At 38.3% G+C, this 24,175-nt stretch overlaps 1 protein-coding gene and 2 pseudogenes across 1 annotated transcript; 1 reads left to right on the top strand and 2 right to left on the bottom strand.

Annotated features, from left to right (window-relative positions):
- Window positions 1-4,607: 4,607 nt before the first annotated feature.
- LOC137935336 (probable polyamine transporter At1g31830) lies at window positions 4,608-5,116 on the bottom strand (annotated as a pseudogene).
- A 10,726-nt stretch (window positions 5,117-15,842) lies between these two features.
- Window positions 15,843-17,836, bottom strand: LOC137934948 (probable polyamine transporter At1g31830; annotated as a pseudogene).
- A 2,476-nt stretch (window positions 17,837-20,312) lies between these two features.
- Window positions 20,313-23,550, top strand: LOC137935335 (uncharacterized). Its single transcript, XM_068780005.1, has 9 exons — window positions 20,313-20,392; window positions 20,459-20,506; window positions 21,060-21,285; window positions 21,403-21,913; window positions 22,044-22,090; window positions 22,243-22,366; window positions 22,459-22,562; window positions 23,292-23,427; window positions 23,507-23,550. Exons 1-9 carry the CDS (start codon window positions 20,313-20,315, stop codon window positions 23,548-23,550), a joined length of 1,320 nt encoding a protein of 439 aa, XP_068636106.1.
- The last annotated feature ends 625 nt before the right edge of the window (window positions 23,551-24,175 follow it).

The raw sequence follows: 24,175 nt of genomic DNA, 5'->3' as shown, positions 1-24,175 counted from the left end.
AGTGGCTAACCGGAGAAGAGAAGAGAAGGAGTAAACTTGTATTTCAGTACCTTAGGGGTTTAATTGTAATTTGAAGTTCCATAAGGGTCTAATTATAATTATAGAACCTTTGATGTTTTCCTTGACCTATTTAGGGCGTCAAGTGAGGGAATAGAAACAAGTATTGATAATTAGTCTAAATGAGATCAGGTTCTCTCTCTAAAGAGGCCTAAGGTTGGAGCTCCTTTCAAGGCTCACGTCATTCACCATTGGGCGTTCCAGGTACCCCAAATCCCTCCCTTCTTCGTCATTCAATCTGGAAGCTAGAGGAGATCGCCGGGTGACTCGATCCATGGCTAGAGAGCCTAACAGATAACCTTGTCTCATTTCCCGTAGTAGACACCATATTGATTTTTGGCACGTCCAAGTAGTATAGCCCCCCTTGTTCATGGCTTCCACCAATCACCCGCTTCGTTATAAGATCCTAAAAAACACATGAAGTGGGTGAGAAGGTAACCGAGCAATTCAAATATTTTGTAAGTTGACTAACAGATAATAGGTTCAAAGGAAAAGTAGGAACAAAAAGACTATCAGTGAGCAGAAGTGATGGGGTGATAGAAGTGGAACCTTTCCCTTGGACTTTGGTTTGAGAACCGTCAGTTATGGTAACAAAATTGTGTGAAAGACTCGGAGATAGAGAATGTAATAAATTTTTGTTACCTGTAAGATGCTCGAAGGTTCCTGAATCAATTATCCAGGATGAAGATGAGGCAGATAGCATACCTGAAGCGGTAGTGGCAACAGTAGTTGCGGAGGAACGAGGAGAAGAACCTATCATTGTCTTCATTTTCTGAAATAGCTCTTACTCTTCGTCAGTAATATTATTCTGTGCAGCTAATGTTTTGGGATGTTCTTCTTTTGTATCACTCATAAAGGCTTGATTTGCCCTTGGCAATTCTGACTTTTCATTCGTTTTATAACATATTTCTTTATAATGGTCATATTTTCCAAAGTAAGTGCATGCCTAGTAATGGCACTGATCTATAGTGTGGCCAAAATATTTACAATGAGTACATTTGGTATCATCTGTTCTGCCAGCACTAGTCCTTCCACCTCTTCCTCTACCCCCTCTATAACCTCAACCTCGGCCTTGGCCGCGGTCAGATGATGATCCTCTAAGACCAGAATACATAGTAGATGATAAGACAGTAGTGGAGGAAGAAGTGTCTGGAATACGAAGTAGTGTTGCACACACATAATCAAACTTTGGTACAATAAAAGCACTCAAAAGTTGACTTTTGGCAATCTCAAGATGAGGTTTAACATTTGCAAGACAAATAGCAATAATTAAGGCTTCCTTGTATTTGTCTTGTATAGAAATATCAGTGGTTGAAGGTTGAACTAACTTCCACTCTTGAAGAAAGCCTCTCAAGCGGGCCAAGTACTCATAAATATTTTCTCCTTGTTTTGTATTCAACATTCTTTGGAGAATATCATAGGGTCTATGTAGTGTATCTGGGCATGAGTACAGTTTAGCACTTGTCTCCCAAATTTGTTTAGCAGTGTCAAGATGAATAATATTACTGGAGACATGCTTTTCTATGCTATTTATTAGCCAACCAATTACCAAAGTATCGTTTTTTAGCCATTTTATATAAAAAAATATCATCTTCATGAACAGGAGGTCCTCGGGTGGTGAGATGACCAAGTAGGTCTTTTGTTATAAGGAATCTCCTAACCGATGTGGACCAACTAATAAAATTCAATACCCCACGTAAGGGTATGGTGGTGATTCTCAGTATTTCACCTTTGATATTCATATTTTCGTCAGCCATGATAGGCCTTTCTTCAAAAAACATTATAATAATAACACCTAGTAGTACTTCAATCAACTCGATGTATGGAAAAATTTAGCATCAATGCTAAACTATTATTTTTATTTTTTTTCGATTACCACTCATAAGAGGCTTAATAACAATCTTCTATATCAGGGAACTCTTATCCCACAAAAAAAATTCCAATAATCAGATTATGGACTGGTCTCGTTAATATATTTTCCAAACCGACAAAACTGTTTTAATAGTTCCTTCTAGGTAGAGAAGCATGCATATCCATAACATAATAAGATGAAAGCATTCACATATTCATCCTTGAATAATCTTCTAAATTCAAAAACCAATAGCATGAAAAAAAAAATATAATTTTGAACACTTATCTCTCGGCTTGTGTTCTTCGTTCATAAAAGATCCTTCTTTGAGTGGTGTTGATCATCACTTCTCTAGAGCATTCCTTCGACGAAGGATCCTAAATATAATGCTCTGATACCATGTTGAATTAAGGAGCCATTTTCCATAATTACGAGTAAGAAAAAGAAGAAAGAAAAAAGAGAAAAGGGAGGAAAAGCTCTCAGGTAGAGAGAAGAAAAAATAAAAGAGCAAAGAGAGGTTGCGCGAAGCAAAGGGAGAGAGAGAGAGAGAGTAACTCGAGAATGAGATGTGTAACTTGATTAATTTCGAATTACAACACCTCTATTTATAGTAGAGGAGGAGATAGAGTCCTTATACAATTAGCTTTTCAATCCTAATTACATGCCAACTCTAACTCTCTAAGATAAGTTTATTCAAACCAAACTACTAGAAGCCTAATATGAGTTGAACTAGGACTCTTGCTTTATTTACGTGAATAAGGAAGAAGGACAACTCGTAGCCTTATCTGTGTGGGTCCCTCATGATCTTCCATCTCATCTTGAGAAGGTTGACAGCTCGTGAGATATTTGTGGGTCCCACTTGATCTCACTTGATCTTCAAGTCTTCTAACTCAATTCAGCTTGTGCTTCTTAATTCCTTGATTCGTGCTTGCTTGGGTGAGGACTCTTCTTGGTGTCCCACGTCCTCATGGTGGGTCCCACATTATAACTGACAATAGCATTTAACCATCGAGAACCACTTGAAATATTTGTACCACAAGAATCAGAACCAATTGTTGGACTCATTTCTCTGGTTCATCCTGAAAGAACTCTTCTTTCTGCCAATATTCCTTCGCAGCTCCACCATCCTTTCACCAAACAAGATTTTAAATAGCACAAGCCATCACCCACTGAGAAAACCGCGTGATGGATTCGTGTTGGGTAGGGAGAGGTTTTCGAGCTGGTAGGAGATGGAAGTAGAAACCAAGAAATAGAGCTCATTGAGGAAGATCGTGAGTGGTTGGCTGGACATCGAATCGATTATCAAAGTTCTCTCTCCAACCATTTTCTCATCTTACTCTCATCTCCAAGCTCTCTCTCGCAAATTTATCCCGGTTGCGGTAGGTGTTTGTGTTTTGATAGAGAGAAAAAAGAAATAGAAAAAAGAAGGGTTGAGAATAAAGACGAGAGAGAGAGAGAGAGAGAGAGAGAGAGAGAGAGAGAGAGAGAGAGAGAGAGAGAGAGAGAGAGAGAGAGAGAGAGGAGCACAAAATTTAGAATTGATTGGGTCAGAGGGTCATGTGGTGGATTCAGAAGGGATGTGATGTGAGTTGCCGGGTTGAACGAAATTGCCAGAATTTCAAATAACTTATTTAAAAATGTATCCAATTTTATTTAGAGGTGATACCCAATTTTAAGTAAAATTTATATATAATTTTATATACAGTTTATTTGACATGTATTTTATGTAACATTTTAAATGTAGGTCTGAACTCGAATTCAACTAAAATTATTGTGTTCGAGCTCATTTCCAATTTTAAGCTCGAGCCTAGACTCGGCTTGAGCTCGAGTTCGAAGTATTTAAATCAAACCCAGCTAAAACATATGCATGTTTGAACTCCACTCGACTCAATACCACCCCTAATAAGAAGTACAAGAAAGAAGTATTTTATTTCACAAATTGCTGTAATTTTTATGTGACTAAAATATTTAAAATAAGGAGGAGAATAAATAATGAAGATTTAACATATATGAAAAAGTTTTAGCCAACAAATAATGAATTCCAAAAATCCTTTTCATTGAAAACTGGAGTTACCAACTTCAAAAAGAACAAATATGGAAGAGTCTTACATATCTCTCATAGTAAGAAATCTCACAAAGTCAGAATTAATACAGCGAAGTCTTAAATAAGTCTCACAGGATAAGGTCTCAAATAAGGGTTTCAGTTAAAGATATTTTATTTATGTTAGTCTTCTTTTTATGTTCAAATTTTTTAAGACTTATCTTTTAATGTTTGATTTTGGATATAACTCACACAATGGTAGTTTAATTGTAATTGGATTTTACTTGTTTCCTCTATTATAAACAGAAGTTCATTGTACTCAGTTAACAACGAGTTAGTGAAGTATTTCTCTTTTCTAGAAATTCAACAAAAGGCATAAAACCAAAAAGTGATTCTTGTCTATACTACCCTGGATTACAACACCATACTTGATTGAAAAACAGGCACATTACAAAAAGTGGACGTCAGTAACTTTCATAGAGAAAGGAAAGGAAGCAAAGAAATATGAGGGCAAAAAAATCCCACTAGACAGAAGATATAATTACAAGGTAATGTGATACTCTAATAGGGTCATTTGAAGTACATGACTATTAATCCTAATGAAAGAAGATTAGGGAGGAAAGACTCCCGTGACCAGACAATAAGCTATTCAGTCCACAGCTAAAAACCAGTATATTCGTCTTCCATATGTTGAAGATCTGGAAGGTCTGTGCTAATGGAGAATCTCATCCACCTCCTTTTGTCAACGTACTGCAAACATGGTTGCAGAAGAAGCCCAATAACCACTGCAATAAGGCATATGACCATAACCTTTAAAGAAGCAAGAGCTAAAACCACACAGATCAATAAGGTTGGAGGAATACACATCCAAAACAGTAAAGGAAGTTCTTTGCTGCAACAATTTCTTGAAAGCTCATCCAAGAAAGCAGAATCACCCCAGTAGAAGAGAATAAGATCCCCATCAGTGGGGTTCCATAGCGAGATCTCTTGCTGAAGAACTCTGGAAGCATTCCTCTTTTAACCATACCAAGAAGCTGGTATGAGTCACTACTCATTTATGCTAAAAACATTCCCATATTAGAAAATGTTGAAGCACTCCGGATCCACAAGTTCAACCACACACCGGTTATCAGTTTTGCAACATCTGAGAAATACCCATCACTCCACATTTCTTTGTTGAAGCTTAATTGCTCCAGTGCCCATGGTAAAGGATTTTGACCATCTTAACAGGCAGGCGCAGTGAAGGAACAAAAAGCGAATATGAGCGAATCGAGTCTGTCACCTAAGCTATAACAAGCGAAAATCGAGTCTTTCGGGGACATTTATGTTACAGGACCTCAACCCCTCAGCAAAATAGATGAAGTCATACCAGGAACGAAGTCGCCTGAAATTTTTAAATTTTTGCATACAGAGAAAACCAAATATCTGAAAAAAAAAATCTGTTTTAACAAGTCCTGTAGCATAATTTTAAAAGTTAATATTTCAGGCATCAGAGTTTAAAGTAGAAGTTCGAAAGCAAGCACCTTAGAGTGAACAACAACAGAAGAATGAAGTGATCAGAAGCATCGGCACTGTGGAGATTAAGAATAAGAATGTTGTTTAACACGTTTTCTCTTTAGCCGACAAGGGAAAGAATGTTCTTTAACACGTTTGCAGGTTTATACTTCATATTTCCCACAACAAGCTCACTGGTTTGCCAGATGAAATTGGACTTCTCTCTCAACTTCAAATATTGAAAGCAAACAACAACAGGATCAGCTCCTTATCTTCGAGTATACACAATTGTGGTGCTCTTGCTGAGCTTGATTTTTCATTCAATCTTCTTGTGGAATTGCCACAAACATTTGGAAGTTTGTCTAACTTGAAGACATTGGTCTTGGGTGACAATGCGCTCAAATCTCTGCCACCCCCACTATTCAAAATGTGCTGACTACTATCAACACTTGATCTACATCGTACGGAGATCACAAATGATCTTCTTCGCCAGTTTGAAGGATGGGAAGCTTTTGATGAGAGCCATCGGTCAAAGCCTCAAAAGCAGCTGGATTTCAGGGTTGGATTTGGGCTGGGAATGTTGAGAAGGCACAACTTGTTGGATTCCTGGAAAGCTGGGTTTTCGGCTGATGATGGTGTTGACGAACAAGTATGCCATCGGCTTCCTCGTGTACTTCAGTTACCTCACTGCTCGTCTGAATTACCGGACACATATGGCCTGGATAGTTCTACGGGGGAAGCAATCTTGCCAATTGAGGTTGTTGCTGCCTTGCTGGCAGAGTATGGGCCATGCAACCATGCCAATGGGGGGGCCGCCATGAAGGGTTGTGTCACACTAGTCCATGCTTGAGGAAGGGCATACACGCTGCTTGGGGCGACGTAGAGATGTTCGGCACATGTCCCGCCAAAAAAAAATCAGAGACATCGGGCTCTTTCCGTCATATGCTGCCATCTCCAGCTTTTGTGTTGCAAACTCGTTGTATACCAGTGCATGGGAGATTTTTCTCCCATGGACGGAGACTAACACTTCTGAAGCCTCATGGGAACCGTTACAGCCTTCCGTGCTGTCTATCACAACTTTGAGCTTGAGGAGAAACTCTTTCTCCAGGAGGGGGGTGATGTTATGGACTTCATAGCATCTAGAGTAATTAGTAGACACAGGGGGTAGAGTATGTAATTTCCAGCTTTATGCAATTAACAGGTCTTGATGTAATTTCCTTCAAACTCGTGGCCCTTTGGTTCAGCCTTTGTGGTGTGCATTCCCTAATCATTTTATAGGGACATAGGGTTATGAATGAATTAAGCATTGATCAATAGTTTTAGCCAGAGATCGGATTCTCTCCCCCAACGAGGTCCAAGGTGCAAGCTTCCTTCGAAAGCTCAGTTATCTTCATCTTCCTCTCCATGTCTCCCTACGGGTTCAGGTGGCCTGCCTACGAGTCCCTGTGTCAGATCCGGGATTCAAAGAACTCCAACCCTTCTTCTCAAACGTATTCCAATCAGGAACCGAGAGAAAATCGTCGGGTGAATCGATCCATACCAAGGGGGCCTAACACTCACTTCTCCCTAGTTTGAGGGCTTATTTATGCAATCTCTATTATTTGGGTTTGTTGCTACATATATGATATTTGGTTCAAGCTGGGATCACTGCCATTACCTCCCAGCTTGAGGGGGGAGAAGCAAAAGAAGTACAAGAAAGAGGTATTTTATTCCATATACTGTAGATGAGTTTATGTGACCAAAATATTCAAGAAAAGGGGAGCACAAAAGATGAAGCTTCTGCATCTAAAAAAAAATATTTATATCGGATTATGATTATTTCATGGGTCCTTCTACAAGGTTTATTATTTTGGTTCGTTATATGAGTTGGAAGATGGTCGTGTTATATACAACTACTGCTATTATGTCTCTTTGGATGAGACATTATTATTGAAGAAGAAGTGGCCTCAATATATGTTACATCACCATGACGAAGGAGCTTATTACTACATCTACTACCCGTAAGGACATCTATGTTATTTCACCGTGATGGACGAGTTTATTACTAACTATAAGATATACCCCCCATGAATTGGAATTTATTACTCCTACCATTTGAGAGTAGTTGTCCTGTAGAGGGGCACGGTGATGGAGGAGTTTTTTTATTCCGAACAGCGTATAGATCCACTACCTCTAGAAGATAGGAGTGGCACTACCTATAGAAGATATGAGTGTACAGAACATCCAGCATATAGACCCACTACTTATAGAAGATAGGAATCGCACTACCAATAGAAGATAGGAGTTAATTGACTGGATTAAAGAGCAATGTCATACGATTTAAAGTGATTTTACTCTCAATTTTCTTATGCCAACTGGGCCTCATGAACGAAAGCACCAGCGTGAGGGGGAGTGTTGGAAGATCTGCCACATTATTCAAAAAAAAAAATTTATATATAATTTGCAGCAAGTTGGGAGTTCATGTTGTTCTCTCGCCCCTAGCTTGAGGGGGAGTGTTGGCAGATATGCCCAAGCCCACACGACCAAGGAAGGCCCACATATATAAGAGTATTATAAGATAGGCCACAACCAAGGAAGGCCTACAAGATGGGCCAAAGCACATAAAAAGTAGGACCCACAATGATTACCATGAGCTGGCATCCTTATCACATCAGTTGGAAGATCAAGAAGGACACATAAAGGCATCCTTATCTCATGGTCACCCTAGAAGAGTTCTAGTTTGATTTATGTTTGTCTTTTATCTATATTGAGTCATTTAATTATGCTAGGACTTATCTTTAAGTGTTAGAGTTTGGGTGTAATTGGGACAAAGGTAGTTTTATTGTAATCGGACTCTACTACCTTCCTCTATTATAAATAGAGGTTCATGTACACTGATTATAATAAGTCAATGAAGTATTTCTCTTTTCCTTAAATTCAATAATAATTGCCATGGAAATCTGCAAATTTTATCTTCCTAAAAGTCATAAACAAAAATAAACATAAATCTTCAATCAGAACCTATGCACCCATACTAAACAATCATATTCAAGGCCACGAAAATCTTTAATTGACCACATCCATACTCATCCATCATATTCATCCACATAATATATTAAGGCAACAATCATATAAAATTAAGATATTAACCATACCGATAAGTCTTGCAATGTCATAATTCAAACATCGTCATTAATACATACCAATCTTCCCAAAGAAGATAGTGTACTTAAAACGCATTAAAAATGTTTTCTTGCATAATATGTAAGACACCCGACCCGCTCTTCCACTGTCATCACCGTAAACATGGCCTTCTTAATTAGTGTATTCAACCATTCAGGAGCGCAATGCTTCATGTCGTCTGACAGGTTCGGGATTTCCCTTAGGGCATTGACACATTCTTTTGTGACACCGCCCTTGTTAGGCTTCATAACATTATTCAATGCCTGAGTGATACAGTTAACTGCATCAATGAATTTACTATTGTCATCAGTGGGCAATTCCCTTCTCTTTCTACGACGACTTGAAGATGATGCGTTACTTCTCCGAGATTGCTCAGTTGTCGACTCATTTCCGCTAATGAATTGTGATAGAGTTTCCCTAACTACATTGACATCCTCAAGATCGTCATTCAGGATAGGAGCCGACTCATGGAGGAGTTCATAGCCCAGATGTACAGGAGTTATACTAGTTGTCCCCATGGTTATTGTGTTTCCCACTACCAAAGCCAATTTGTCATAAAGGAGGTAGCCTTGTTGTCTATACTTTTTAGCATCCCTATGCTCCTACAAGAATAAAACATCCTTTAAACGACTTGGAAAAGAGTTCTAGTAATGTGGAAAACATACAAAATATTTTACAGTACATCATGATTAACTAACCTTTATGTAGTCTTGCCATACAAAATAACTTGTAGTAACTTGTTGTGTGGTTACATCCTAGCCAAACCCACTGGTGTTGAGACAACTTGTTACCATTTGGTATGTTTTCTTCCATGATCTTGTTCGATTCTTGAGCTGCTCAAAATTTTTTTTACTTACTGCATCTTCATTGAACTTATTGACATAGTCCAAATATACCTCATGCTTCAAAACCCTATTGGGAAACTTGTTCCCTATATTGACCAGCTAGATCAAGAGATCGAGCATTTTACTGTCTTCTTCGAAGGTCCAAATGTCATAAGATCGAGCAGTTGGTTGTCTTTTTACATCCATTTATAATCTAAATCCGAGATGGTCCTCATCGAAATTTTTTTTTTAGACAACCATTACCCGTCATGGAAACAAAAACCATACAAACCAAAATGCCATGTGGTGGATATTTATAACATCCAAATCTCCTCACCACATGGCAAAATCATTCCATAGCACTTCAAAAATTTTTATTAACATTCTCAAACATTCCAAAATTAATCAAACTATTTCCATGATAGATACACTAAACAATGGAAACACACATACACATCAAGTCCAAATTCACCGAAAACCCCTGGTAGAGCCCCAAAAGACTTCGCAGTCACTACGAACTATACCTCGTCAGTGATGGGAGTCGGGTTTCGTTGGCTAATGGATGCCAGTGTAGGCGACTCAGCCTTGTTTGAACTGGACTAAACACCCCAAACCCTAACCCTAACCCTAAACACTCAACCCTAATTCCAGAACCTAAACCCTAAACCATAGATCTTCAAACCCCTAAAAGCCCCAAACCCTAAACCCTAAACCCTAATAGGGCCATTTGACCCATCAAATGTCGAAAAATCCAATTTAACATACTTGGGCACCGAATTAGGGGCATGTGCATGGGGTCCCATTGTGGGATGTGGGGGGTGCAACTGTAGTGGGGGTGGTGGCGGGTGGTGATGGTGGTGCTCGGCCGGAGGAGTGTAGCTTCTAGGCAGCGGCGACCCTCAAACCACTCCTTCATCCAGTCGTTGGAGGATTTGCTGGACGGAATCATTCAAAGCTGCCATTGCCGATTGAAGGTCAGCAGTGTGCTGGCGATTATCGTCAATGGCTTGATTTTGTGCCTTTGTCCTTTGACATTGTTCCTCTATAAGTTGACGCAAATCCTCTGGGGAAGAGGAATCCCCAAGGGTGGACCTGTCTGATACCAAGATGTTGGGTTCTTCCCGGGCCATGGATCTCATCACCCTTCTTCCTTCTCTTCCCTCCAGATTTGCTTTTGACGTGGGAAGGAGTTTTCGGTGTTTAGAACATGGAATGGTGAAAGAGAATTGAGCCTTGAAGGAGGCTCGACCTGGACCTCAGGAGGGAGAATCCGACCTCTAACCTTCTACTTGATTCAATGCTTGATTTTTCATTAAGCCCTTCTCCCCTATAAATAGGATTAGGGACGAGAATGACCAACCTGACCCGTGGGTCACTAAGTTCACGGAAATTACAATCAAACCAACCCCAACCAAAACCAACATACATAAAAAGGAAAATTCCATAATTTAATTTCTACACCTGTTTATTACCCGGGATGCTATGGAGTCTATAACAAGATAGGAGTTGCACGAGCAATGTCATACGACTTGAAGTGATTTTACTCCCACTTTTCTTATGCCAGTTGGGCCTCATGAACGAGAGCACCAGCATGAGGGGGAGTGTTGGAAGATCTGCCACATTATACAAAAAAAAAAAAAGATTCTATATATAATTTGCAGTAAGTTGGGAGTTCATGTTATTTTTTCACCCCCTAGCTTGAGGGGGAGTGTTGGAAGATATGCCCAAACCCACACGACCAAGGAAGGCCCACATATCTAAAAGTGTTATAAGATGGGCCACAACCAATTAAGGCCTACAAGATGGGCCCAAGCACATAAGAAGTAGGACCCACAATGATTACAATGAGTTAGCATCTTTATCACATCAGTTGGAAGATCAAGAAGGACTCATACAAGCATCCTTATCTTATGGTCACGTCCTAGAAGAGTTCTAGTTTGATTTATGTTTGTCTTTTATCTATATTGAGTCATTTAATTATGCTAGGACTTAGCTTTAAGTGTTAGAGTTTGTGTGTAATTGGGACAAAGGTAGTTTTATTGTAATTGGAATCTACTACCTTCCTCTGTTATAAATAGAGGTTCATGTACACTGATTATAATAAGTCAATGAAGTATTTCATTTTTTCATAAATTCAACAATAATTGCCATGGAAATCTGCAAATTTAATCTTCCTAAAAGTCATAAAATAAAATAAACATCAATCTTCAATCATAACCTATGCACCCATACTCAACAATCATATTCATGGCCATGAAAATCTTTAATTGACCACATCCATACTCATCCACCATATTCATCCACATAATATATTAATGCAACAATCATATAAAATAAAAATATTAACCATATCGATAAGTCTTGCAATGTCATAATTCAAACATCATCATTAATACATACTAATCTTCCCAAAGAAGATAGAATACTTAAAATGCATTAAAAATATTTTCTTGCATAATATGTAAGACACTCGACCCGCTCTTCCACTATCATCACCGTAAACATGGCCTTCTTAAATGGTGTATCCAACCATTCAGGAACGCAATACTTCATGTTGTCCGACAGGTTCGGGATTTCCCTTAGGGCATTGACACAATCTTTTTCGACACCGCCCTCATTAGGCTTCATAACATTATTCAATGCCTGAGCGATACGGTTAACTGCATCAATGAATTTACTACTGTCATCAATGGGCAATTCGCTTATCTTTCTATGACGACTTGAAGATGACGTGTTACTTCTTCGAGATTGCTCAGTTGTCGATTCATTTCCGCTAATGAATTGTGATGGAGTTTCCCTAACTACATCGACATCCTCAGGATCGTCCATCGGGATAGGATCCGACTCATGGAGGAGTTCATCACCCAGATGTACAAGAGTTATACTAGTTGTCCCCATGGCTATTGAGTTTCCCACTAGCAAAGTCAATTTGTCATAAAGGAGGTAGCCTTGTTGTCTATACTTTTCAGCATCTATATGCTCCTACAAGAACAAAACATCCTTTAAACGACTTGGAATAGAGTTCTAGTAATGCGGAAAACAAACAAAATATTTTACAATACATCATGATTTACTGACCTTTATGTAGTCTTGCCATACATAATGACTTGCAGTAACTCGTTGTGTGGTTGCATCCTAGCCAAACCCACTAGTGTTGAGACAACTTATTACCATTTGGTATGTTTTCTTCCAGTATCTTGTTCAATTCTTGAGTTGCTCAACAATTTTTTTACTGACGGCATCTTCATTGAACTAATTGACACAGTCCATATATACCTCATGCTTCAAAACCCTATCGGGCAACTTGTTCCCTATATTAACCAGCTAGACCAAGAGATCGAGCATTTTACTGTCTTCTAAAAAGGTCCAAATGTTATAAGATTGAGCAGTTGGTTGTCTTCTTACAACCATTTATAATCTAAATCCGAGATGGTCCTCATGGAATTTATTTTTTAGACAACCTTTACCCGTCATTGAAACAAAAACCATACAAAAGAAAATACCATGTGGTGGATATTTATAACATCCAAATCTCCTCACCACATGGAAAAATCATTCCATAGCACTTCAAAAATTTTCATTAACATTCTAAATCATTCCAAAATTAATCAAACTATTTCCATTGCAAATACACTAAACAATGGAAATACACACACACATCAAGTGCAAATTCACCGAAAACCCCTGGTAGAGCCCCAAAATACTTCGCAGTCACTACGAATTGTACCTCGTCGGTGATGGGGGTTGGGTTTCGTTGGCTAATGGACGCCGGTGTAGGCGACTCAGCCTTGTTTGAACTGGACTAAACACCCCAAACTCTAAACCCTAACCCTAAATGCTCAACCCTAATTCCAGAACCTAAACCTTAAACCATAGATCTTCAAACCCCCAAAAGCTCAAACCCTAAATCCTAAACCCTATCACCCCAAAATCGAGAACCCTAATTTTTTTACAAATCCTAAACCCAAAACCCAAAAAATAAATCAAAAACCCTTGAAATATCCTAAACTTGTAAATACCAAGCACTAAGCACTAAATACACAAAACCCTAGCCCTCATCTCGAAATTAATCCCTATAAAGACGAAATTGAACCATAAATATCATAAATCCAAAAATTACGCAAAAAAAATTAAAAATTAAAATTATCCAGCTTGAGTCAAGTCTTTTATTCTTCACCGAATAGGTGATTTGTATTTGAGTTACCCTTAAAAAGTGAGTAATCTCTATATTAAGCCCTAAAGTTGAGCCTTTTTTTGCCTTTAAAATTGAGCTGAGTGTGCTTCAAACAATAACCATTTTGATTAGTATATAGAGCTTTTTGTAATGTTATGAGTGATTTTCTTCTCCCACATTATGTTTTGTCCAAACTGGGTTTCTATGTCCTTTTTATCCTCAGCTTGAACGGGAGAAATAAAAGAAGTAGGGGTAGCATCGAACCATGCCAGTTTGTGAGTATCTCGATCTCAACTCGATTCCCGATCAATTCAATTCTAAATAACCGGATCCCGAATTCCATTCAAGATAGTATTTACGACTCGTTTAAGTAAATGAGCCAAACTTGAACAAGGTTCGGTTCGGTTCTCAAACTCACGAACTGGCTCGTTTAGTTAAATCCAACATATAATGAGTTTTAGCCATTTTTGGGAACCGGCTTGTGACTCGAGACTCGGGACCCAGGACTGACGGAGGACAGGAGAACGTCAAATTTGTCACTTCCCAAGCTTCCACCCAAACCCTAATTTCTCGCCATTTATTGTGTTTTGACAATAACAACCAGCGAAGAAGACGCTACCAGACAATAGCATTTAACCCTCGAGAACCACTTGAGATATTTGTACTACAAGAATCAGAACCAGTTGTTGGACTTATTTCACTGCTTCATCCTGAAAGAACTCTTCTCTCTATCAATATTCCCTTGCAGCTCCACCATCCTTTCGCCAAACAAGATTTTCAATAGCACGAGCCATCACCCACTTAGAAAGCCGCGTGAGGGATTCATGTTGGGTAGGGAGACCTTTTTGAGCTGGTAGGAGATGGAAGTAGAAACCAAGAAATAGAGCTTGTTGAGGAAGATCGTGAATGGTTGGCTGGACATCTAATCGATTATCACAGTTCTCTCTCCAACCATTTTCTCATCTATCTCTAACCTCCATGCTCTCTCTCGCAATTTATCCCGATTGTTGTAGGTGTTTGTGTTTTGATAGAGAGAAAAAAAGAAATGGAAAATGAAGGGTTGAGCATAAAGACAAGAAAGAGAGAGAGGGGCACAAAATTTAGAATTGATTGGGTCAAAGGGTCACGTGGTGGATTTAGAAGGGATGTGATGTGAGTTGTCGGGTTGAACGGGGGTTTATGGGGCTCCATGTTCTTTACTTTACTGGGAAATTGCTAGAATTTCAAATAACTTCTTTTAAAATGTATCCAATTTTATGTAGAGATGATACCCAATTTTAAGAAAAATTTATATATAATTTTATATACAGTTTATTTGACATGTATTTTTTGCAAAGTTTTAAATGTAGGTTAGAGCTCGAAATGGTTCAAGCTCTAACTCGATTTCAGTAAAAAATATTGTATCCAAGCTCGATTACAATTTTAAACTTGAGCCTAGACTCGGCTTGAGCTGGAGTTCGAAGTATTTACATCAAACCCAGCTCAAACATATGCAGATTCGAACTCGGCTCGACTCAATGCCACCCCTAAGAAGAAATACAAGAAACATGTATTTTATTCCATATGTTGTTGTAATTTTTATGTGACCAAAATATTTAAAATAAGGAGGAGAATAAATGATGAAGATTTAACATATATGAAAAAAATTTATCCAATGAAGATTGAATACCAAGAATCATTTTCATTGCAAACTGGAGTTACCAACTTGAGAAATAACAAATATGGAAGAGTATTACATAACTCTAATAATAAGAAGTTTCACATAGTCAGAATTAATATAGTGAAGTCTTATATAAGTCTCACAGTATGAGGTCTCAAAGAAGGGTTTAAGTTAAATGTGTTTTATTTTTGTTAGTCTTCCATTTATGTCCAGTTGTTCAATTGTTTTAAGACTTATCTTTTAATGTTTGACTTTGGATATAACTAGGACAATGGTAGTTTAATTGTAATTGGATTTTACTTGTTTCCTCTATTATAAATAGAAGTTCATTGTACTCAGTTAATAATGAGTTAGTGGAGTATTTCTCTTTTCTAGAAATTCAACAAAAGGCATAAAGCCAAAAAGTGATTCTTGTCTATACTACCATGGATTAAAACACCATATAAATAGGCACATGACAAAAAGTGGACGTCAGTTACTTTCATAGAGAAAGGAAAGGAGCCAAAGAAGCATGAAGGCAAAAAAATCCAACTAGACAAAAGATATAATTACAAGGTAATGTGATACTCTAATAGGGCCATTTGAAGTTCATGACTATTAATCCTAATGAAAGAAGACAAGGGAGGAAAGACTCCCGTGATCAGACAATAAGCTGTTCAGTCCACAGCTAAAAAGCAGTATATTCGTCTTCCATATGTTGAAGATCTGGAAGGTCTGTGCTAATGGAGAATCTCATCCACCGCCTTTTGTCAACGTACTGCAAACATGGTTGCAGAACAAGCCCAATAACCACTGCAATAAGGCTTATGACCATAACCTTTAAAGAAGCAAGAGCTAAAACCACACAGATCAATAAGGTTGGAAGAATACACATCAAAATGGAACCAACAGTCCCCAGGGGTATTTTGTAAGGTCGCAAAGCCTTGGGATACTTGATTCTCAGTTGTATAAAAGCCACAAACTCCAAGATCATCCCAAAACAGTAAAGGAAGTTCTCTGCTGCAACAATTTCTTGAAAGCTCATCCAAGAAAGCAGTATCACCCCTGTAGAAGAGAATAAGATCCCCATCAGTGGGGTTCCATAGCGAGATCTCTTGCTGAAGAACTCTGGAAGCATTCCTCTTTCAGCCATACCAAGAAGCTGGTATGAGTCACTACTCATTTCTGCTAAAAACATTCCCATATTAGAAAATGCTGAAGCACTCTGGATCCACCAGCTCAACCACACACCGGCTATTAGGTTTGCAACATCTGAGAAATACCCATCGCTCCACATTTCTTGTTGAAGCTCAATTGCTCCAGTGCCCACAAGAAGAGGAACGAAATATCCTAAAATGACCAACAGAAGAGCATAGAAGAGAGCCTTTGGCAAATTTTTCTTCGGATTATGTACCTCTCCTGCCAAAGTACTCATGGAGTCCCAATAGTTCAAATTCCAAAAGAGTGTGTTCGGGTACAAACCCTAGTCTAGATGTTCCGAGGGCACCACGAACCACCTGGATGGTTCTAGCTTGGGTATGGCTACTAGTCCCATAACAATGAAAGGGAGTAGAGAGAAAACTCCTAGCAAAACTGCTACCCACCCAACTATCGTTAGCCCTCGATAGTTCATATAAGTTAATCCAAGTATAATTATGAGCACAGCTATAACCCTGGGAACACCACCTTCGAATGCTGGTATAGCTGATTTCAGATAATCTAAAAACAGAACAGGATAAAGAGCATTATCAATAACCCCACTTAACCATTTCATCCAACCTTGCTGGAAACCCCAGTAAGGACCCAAAGCAGATGAGACCCATACAACATAACCTCCATTTTCAGGGAACATAGTTCCCATTTCTGCAGTTATTAGAGCTTCTGGAATACTCCATATGAATGGCAAAATTAGAAATCCAAGAAGGGCCAAAAGAGGACCAGCAGCTTTGACGCTGTCTTCTACACCAAACGGACCACCAGATACCTCATAGAAAATCAGAAAGACAAGGGGAACAAGAGTAACCTTTGGGAAGTTATTAAGTATCGGAAGTTCTCCTCTAAGGTCCTGATAACCAACTCCGCTGTGCTCTCGCATTTTATAATTAAAGTTCTTGCTCGATGTTACTCTCAGTTTCTGCATATTCATAGCCAACAAACAATCAGGTGAGACAGTGGAATTGTTAGATGCAACTCTATGATTGAAGGTTACGAAACAAACCCACTATAAGTAGCAGATATAGACGAAAACCCTAGGTAGAACGAGAAAATAACAAACAAACATCAAAAGCTTAAACACAAAGCGACAACCAAAAACAGAACGCGAGGTAGTCTGAAAACTTTTTAAGTACTAAATCAGAAGGATAGGAAAAAATCACTTAATCGCCATACCCATCGTGAAGCCTGATGTATATTTCCTTTTTTTCCCGAAATATTAATAAATTCGAGCAGATGCGGTGGAACAAATCTTAACGGAAGATGGGGTTTCTTCGTATTCTAGGAGAAACGAAGATAATGGCAAAACAGAACGAACGCAAAAGTATTAAAATGAGAAGCTTACTCATTTCGCTCGGAGACCATATAGAAAGCATTCCGAAGCATTGGTTGTCGCGATACCATATTAGAAAGCATAAAGCTACCAATGAGAAAAACAGCAAACAATGCAGTGAAAGAATTTGGAAAAGTTCATTTACAAATCATCTAAACAGAGAAACGCTTCCAATATACTCAGCTTCCCATCACGCAAAATACGGTCTTTCAAATTTCCAGCAGCAGCGGTTTGGTGATTTTGACCATCTTACCAGGCAGGCGCAGTGAAGGAACAAAAAGCGAAAATGAGCGAATCGAGTCTGTCACCTAAGCTAAAACAAATGAAAATCCTTTCTCTTTCGGGTGTTACAGGACCTCAACCCCTCAGCAAAAGAGAGGCAGTAAGTCATACGAGGATCGAAGTCGCCTGAAAGCTTTAAAATTTCGCATACAGTGAAAACCAAACATCTGAAAAAAAAAAAAAAAGTTTTAGCAAGCCCTGCAGAATATTTTAAAAGTTAATATTTCAGGCATCAGAGTTTAAAATAGAAGTTCGAAAGCAAGCACCTCAGAGTGTCATATTTTAGAACGATAGGCGAGGGAACAGCAAGAGATGATTGAAGTGAGTTTCGAGGGGGGGGGTTGGTCCACAATGAAATAAAATGAATTCTCTCTACATTACCTAGGTCATCACAAATAAGGTGTTAGTGCAAAATGATTTGAATTAAAGTGAGATAACACCGTTTCATCTCCTCAGGCAAAAACGACGGAAAACTGATTCTGCCCTTTTTTTCAAATCATCCACTTACAAATAAGGCGTTAGTGCAAAATGATTTGAATTGAAGTGAGATAACACTGTTTCATCTCTTCAGGCAAAAATGACAGAAAACTGATTCCGCCTTTTTTTCAAATCATCCACTTACCACGAGCAATGGCGTCGCTTCTTCCCCCCCCCCCCCCCCCCCAAAAAAAAAAAAAAAAACTAAAAATTCCTCTCATTTCCTCTTCTCCTCTCCTCTCGCTCAGCCTTCGTTTCTCGACGATTTTTTTCGCCCGACCTTCTTCTCTCGTTTTCGCTCTCTCTGCTCCTTTTGTTCCTCTCGCTCGGCTCTCGTCTTCGTTTTTTGCTCCCTCTGTTGTCTCTGCTCCCTCTACTTTCTCTTGTTATCTCTCATTTTCGCCCCATCTCCCTCTCTCGTCTCTTTCTCTCTCGGTCTTTCTCTTCCTTCTCCCTCTCTCGTCTCCCTCTCTCTTTTCCCTCTAGGCCTCCATCTCTTTTCACTCTCGGCCTCCCTCTTCCTCCTCGTTCTCATTCTTCTCTTTCCTCCTCCCCGATTTTCTTTGATTTAACCTATTCCGGTTTCGATATCCTTTGATTTCCTTCAATCTTCTTCGATTTTCGACAGTTAGGCGTCGATTTCTTCCATTGGGCTTACATTTCCCCATTCGGCGGTGATTTCCCTAAAATTTAAGAAGGTAATCTAAAACCCTATTTTTTTTTCAACTAATTTAGTGTTGTGTTTGAGTTAATTTTAATTTTTGTGCATAATTTATCTTGATTTGTGGCCAAATTTTGGGATGTAGGGTTAGGGTTTATGGGATTTAGGGTTCAAATTCGTGTTGATAGGGTTTAATTTCGGGATTAGAGTTGGGGTTTGGGACTTTTAGGGTTTTAAGGCCTAGGGTTTAGTCTTTAGGTTTGGAATTAGGGTTTATGTTTTTTTTAAAAAAAAACATAGGGTTCTCGGTTTTTTGGGTGATAGTGTTTTAAATTCTTAGGGTTTAGTGTTTGGGGCTTTTAGGGGTTTTAAGGTCTAGGGTTTATGGTTTGGGGCTTTTAGGGTCTAGGGGTCTAGGGGTTTTAAGGAATAGGGTTTAAGGTTTATTTTAATTTCTAGGTTTCGCGGTTAGGGTATAGGATTTAGGGGGTTTAGTCGAGTTCAAACAAGGCTGATGATGTACGGTTCGTAGTGCCTGCGAAGTCATATGGGGCTCTACCAAGGGTATTCGGTGAATTTTGACTTGATGAGTTAGTTTTTGCATTGTTCGAGTAATCTACAATGAAATTAGTTCGATAAATTTTGAAATGTTTTAGAATGTTGTTGAATATGTTTGAAGTGCTATGGAATGTTTATACCATGTGGTGAGGAGATTTTGGAGTTATAAATATCCACCACATGGTTCAATTCAAACAAGGCTGAGTAGCCTACACGGGCATCCATTAGCCAACGAAACCCGACCCCCATCAATGACGATGTACGATTCGTAGTGACTGCGAAGTCATATAGGGCTCTACCAGGGGTGTTCGGTGAATTTGGACTTCATGAGTTTGTTTTTGCATTGTTCTAGTCATCTGCAATGAAATTAGTTCGATAAATTTTGAAATGTTTTAGAATGTTGTTGAATATGTTTGAAGTGCTATGGAATGTTTATTGCATGTGGTGAGGAGATTTTGGAGTTATAAATATCCACCACATGGTCCAATTCAAACAAGGTTGAGTCGCCTACACGGGCGTCCATTAGCCAACAAAACCCGGCCCCCATCAATGACAATGTACTTTTTCGTAGTGACTGCGAAGTCATATGGGGCTCTACCAGGGGTGTTCGGTGAATTTGGACTTCACGAGTTTGTTTTTGCATTGTTCTAGTCATCTGCAATGAAATTAGTTTGATAAATTTTGAAATATTTTAGAATGTTGTTGAATATGTTTGAAGTGCTATGCAATGTTTATGCCATGTGGTGAGGAGATTTTGGAGTTATAAATATCCACCACATGGTCCAATTCAAACAAGGTTGAGTCACCTACACCGACGTCCATTAGCCAACGAAACCTGACCCCCATCAATGACGATGTACAGTTCGTAGTGACTGCGAAATCATATGGGGCTCTACCTGGGGTGTTCGGTGAATTTGGACTTCACGAGTTTGTTTTTGCATTGTTCTAGTCATCTGCAATGAAATTAGTTCAATAAATTTTGAAATGTTTTAGAATGTTGTTGAATATGTTTAAAGTGCTATGGAATGCTCTTGCCACGTGGTGAGGAGATTTTGGAGTTATAAATATCCACCACATGGTATTTTGTTATTTGTTGGTTGTGTTTCTGTGTGTCCCTAGTTACTACAACGAGTAATGGTTGTCTGATAAAAAAAAAATTCATGAGGACCATCTCGGATTTAGATTATAAATGGCTGGAAGAAGACAACAAACTCTTCGATCATATGACATTTGGACCTTCGATGATGACAACAAAATGCTCGATTTGTTGGTTGAGCAAGTCAATATGGGAAACAGGATGCCCAATGGGGTTTGGAAGCATGAAGTATATTTGGACTGTGTCAATAGGTTCAATGAAGACACAACTAATAAAAAAACTGTTGAGCAGCTCAAGAATCGAACAAGATCATGGAAGAAAACTTACCAAGCAGTAATAAGCTATCTCAACACTACTGGGTTCGGTTGGGATGCAACCACACATCGAGTTACTGCATGTCATTCTGTATGGCAAGACTATATCAAGGTCAGTAAATCATAATTGACTGTAAAACATTTTGTATGTTTTCCGCATTACTAGAACTCTATGCCAAGTCGTCTAAATGATGTTTTATCCTTGTAGGAGCATAAAGAAGCTGAAAAGTATAGACAACAAGGCTGTCCTCTTTATGACAAATTGGTTTTGGTAGTGGGAAACTCAATAGCCATGGGGAGAACAAGTCAAATTGATGAAGACATGTGCAATGATGTCCAATATCAGGAAGAAAATGAGCATGTGGACAAGCTCGAGGATGTCGATTTAGGTAGAGATACTCCTTCGTCATTCTTTACAGAAAATGAGTCGACACCTGATCAGTCTCCAAGTACTAACCCGTCAACTTCAAGTCATCGTAGAAAGAGACCACAAATAGCCACCGATGATAGTATTATGTTCGCTGATACAATGACAAAAATTGCCACCCTACTGCAATCTCTACAACCTAAAAATGATAAAACCACCAGAGAGAATTGGTATGAAGCCCTCACAGAAATCCTGGACCCGTCGGTCGAGATGAAGTTTTGTGCTCCTCTATTGTTAGATACACCAATGAAGAAGGACATGTTTACGAAGCTGCCAGTGGAAGAGCGACTTAATTGGCTTAAATACTGTGCTGGTGAAACGTAGTCAATAGTTTGAAGTACACTATGTATTTTGGGACGATTGTTTTGAAGTTTAATTATGTTTTTTAATTATGACTTTATAAGACATATCATTGATAGATTATGAATCTTAATATGGTTAAGATTTGGGTTTTCATGATTGTCGTGTTCTTATTGCGCGGATGAATATTGTAGGTGTGTGATTGGAGATGGTTTTATATAGGTGTGATTGAAAATAGGTTATGATTGAAGATAATGGTATGTTTTTGTGTTTATGATATTTAGGAAGAAACAAGAATTATTGTTGTAGTCGTTATTATGGTTGTGGTGATTGTATTTGCAGGTTTCCATGGAAGACAAAAATAGGAATACAAGAATGATTTTATGGACATGTCTTATATACATGATGGGAAGATACTATATGAACCATAGGTATAGACGTACATTACGTCCTCGTGGGATTGGTGGTCCGATTTATTTGCAAAAGGCATTAGCGAAATCACCTGTTAAATTTTGAAAATTTTACAGGATGAATCAAATTGTGTTTAAAAAATGGCAGATATACTTTATAGTAAAGAATTTTTATCACCTACAAAAACCATTTCAATGGAAGAACAACTTGCATATTTTCTCCTAACTGTTGGTCAAGGACAAGCGTATAGTGTCACAGCAGAGATGTTTGATAGATCAAACTGGACTATAAGTAGGTATTTCAATAAGGTGTTGAATGCTATTATCAAACTTCGGCCTGATTACATCAAACGGCCTTCAGAACGGACTCACTCGAAGATTTTAAACAATCCAATGTTTAATCCGTATTTTAAGGTAACATCACTTGGCATCTAGTGAATAATTTTAGATTAATATTTAGAGTTACTTGTATTAATTGAAATGATATAATTAGGATTGTATTGGGGCTATTAATGGAACTCATATCAAAACAAACATCCCACTTGAAGAACAACAAAGGTTCTGGAACAAAAAAGGCTATCTCTCACAAAAAGTGATGGCAGCATGTTATGCACGCAATAACATTATTATTTTAGTTGTTTTATTTAATTTAATTTATTTTATTTCAGTTTTAGGTCATAGGGGTATTTTTGGAATATTTTATTTATAAGGGTATTTTTAGAATATTTTATTGTAAACCCTAAAACGGGTGAACCCTATTTAAGGGGTAAGAGTAATGAGAAACGAAAGAATTGAAGTATTAAGAATTAGGTTAAATTTAGCGTAAAGAGGCTTAGAGTTCTCCTCAACGAGCTCTAGGGTTTTCAAGTTTCTCTTTGGCTTGATCTTTCGTTTTCGTTTTCCATGTCTTCCTTCAATCCTTACTATCCATACGGTAATCCGTGGCAGATTGCAGATCTACCCAAAGAATCCTTGTGCCAGATCCGGGACCATAACACAGTATGTACATTTGATATGCAATTCACTTATGTACTTGTTGGATGGGAAGGATTAACAACTGATTTCCATGTATTGAAGGACGCATTGACTCGCAAAAATAGAATCTGTGTACCTGAAGGTAAATAATATATTATTATGTAGTAATTTTTTTGATTTTATCTTCAATTATCTTATGTGAAAAATATTTTGTATTGTAGGTAAATATTATTTAGTCGATGCTGATTATGCAAATATGTCATGATTTTTGGCTCCATATCGAGGAACTCGTTATCATCTACAAGAATTTGGAGACAACCTTCCTAGAAATGATAAAGAGCTATTCAACTAAAGGCACTCATCTTTGAGGACTACTATTAAACGAACTTTTGGTGCTTTAAAAGCTCGATTCCAAATGTTGAAAGTCGCTCCTCCGTTTTCTTATAAGATCCAGATGAAAATTGTAATAGCTTGTTGCATATTACACAATTATATACGTAAAGAGGATTACAATGATATGTTTGAATTGGAAGAAGATGATTCCGATGATGAGGTAGGTGGAGGAGGTGATGAGGTCCGATTAGCAAGTGAAAATTTGGATGAAGATAGTGATGATAGCGATGATCTTGGGGATGAAGGCAACCTATCAACAACAATGTGGAGGCATCGTGCATTAGAATCCACTAGAGCTGCATAATTTCGAGATGCCATAGCAACTAGCATGTGGAGTGATTATTAGTGGTTGTACTTTATTGCATTTGAACATGTATGTTGTCGTTCGTATCTACTAAACTAGTAAGTTGATGATGTTAAACGTACAAACTCGTTGTTAAAAATAATTTACTCCAATTATATTCGTTGTTGTCATGTTATACCTTTTTGTCACGTAT

This window comes from Aristolochia californica, unplaced genomic scaffold (assembly GCF_029961685.1).
Source record: "Aristolochia californica isolate CCGP_79_NKW_82.1479 unplaced genomic scaffold, dmAriCali1.0.hap1 SCAF_6, whole genome shotgun sequence".
NCBI classification, from domain to species: Eukaryota; Viridiplantae; Streptophyta; class Magnoliopsida; order Piperales; family Aristolochiaceae; genus Aristolochia; species Aristolochia californica.
The sequence above is the reverse complement of the archived record's forward strand: the minus strand, read 5'-3'. Positions and strand labels throughout refer to the sequence as shown.

Coding starts and splice junctions, on each gene's coding strand:
- LOC137935335 (XM_068780005.1), top strand. CDS start 20,313: ATGACAATGTACTTTTTCGTAGTGACTGCGAAGTCATATGGGGCTCTA. Junction 20,393..20,458: donor GGTGAATTTGGACTTCACGA/GTTTGTTTTTGC, acceptor GAAATATTTTAG/AATGTTGTTGAATATGTTTG. Junction 23,428..23,506: donor TAGAATCTGTGTACCTGAAG/GTAAATAATATA, acceptor TTTGTATTGTAG/GTAAATATTATTTAGTCGAT.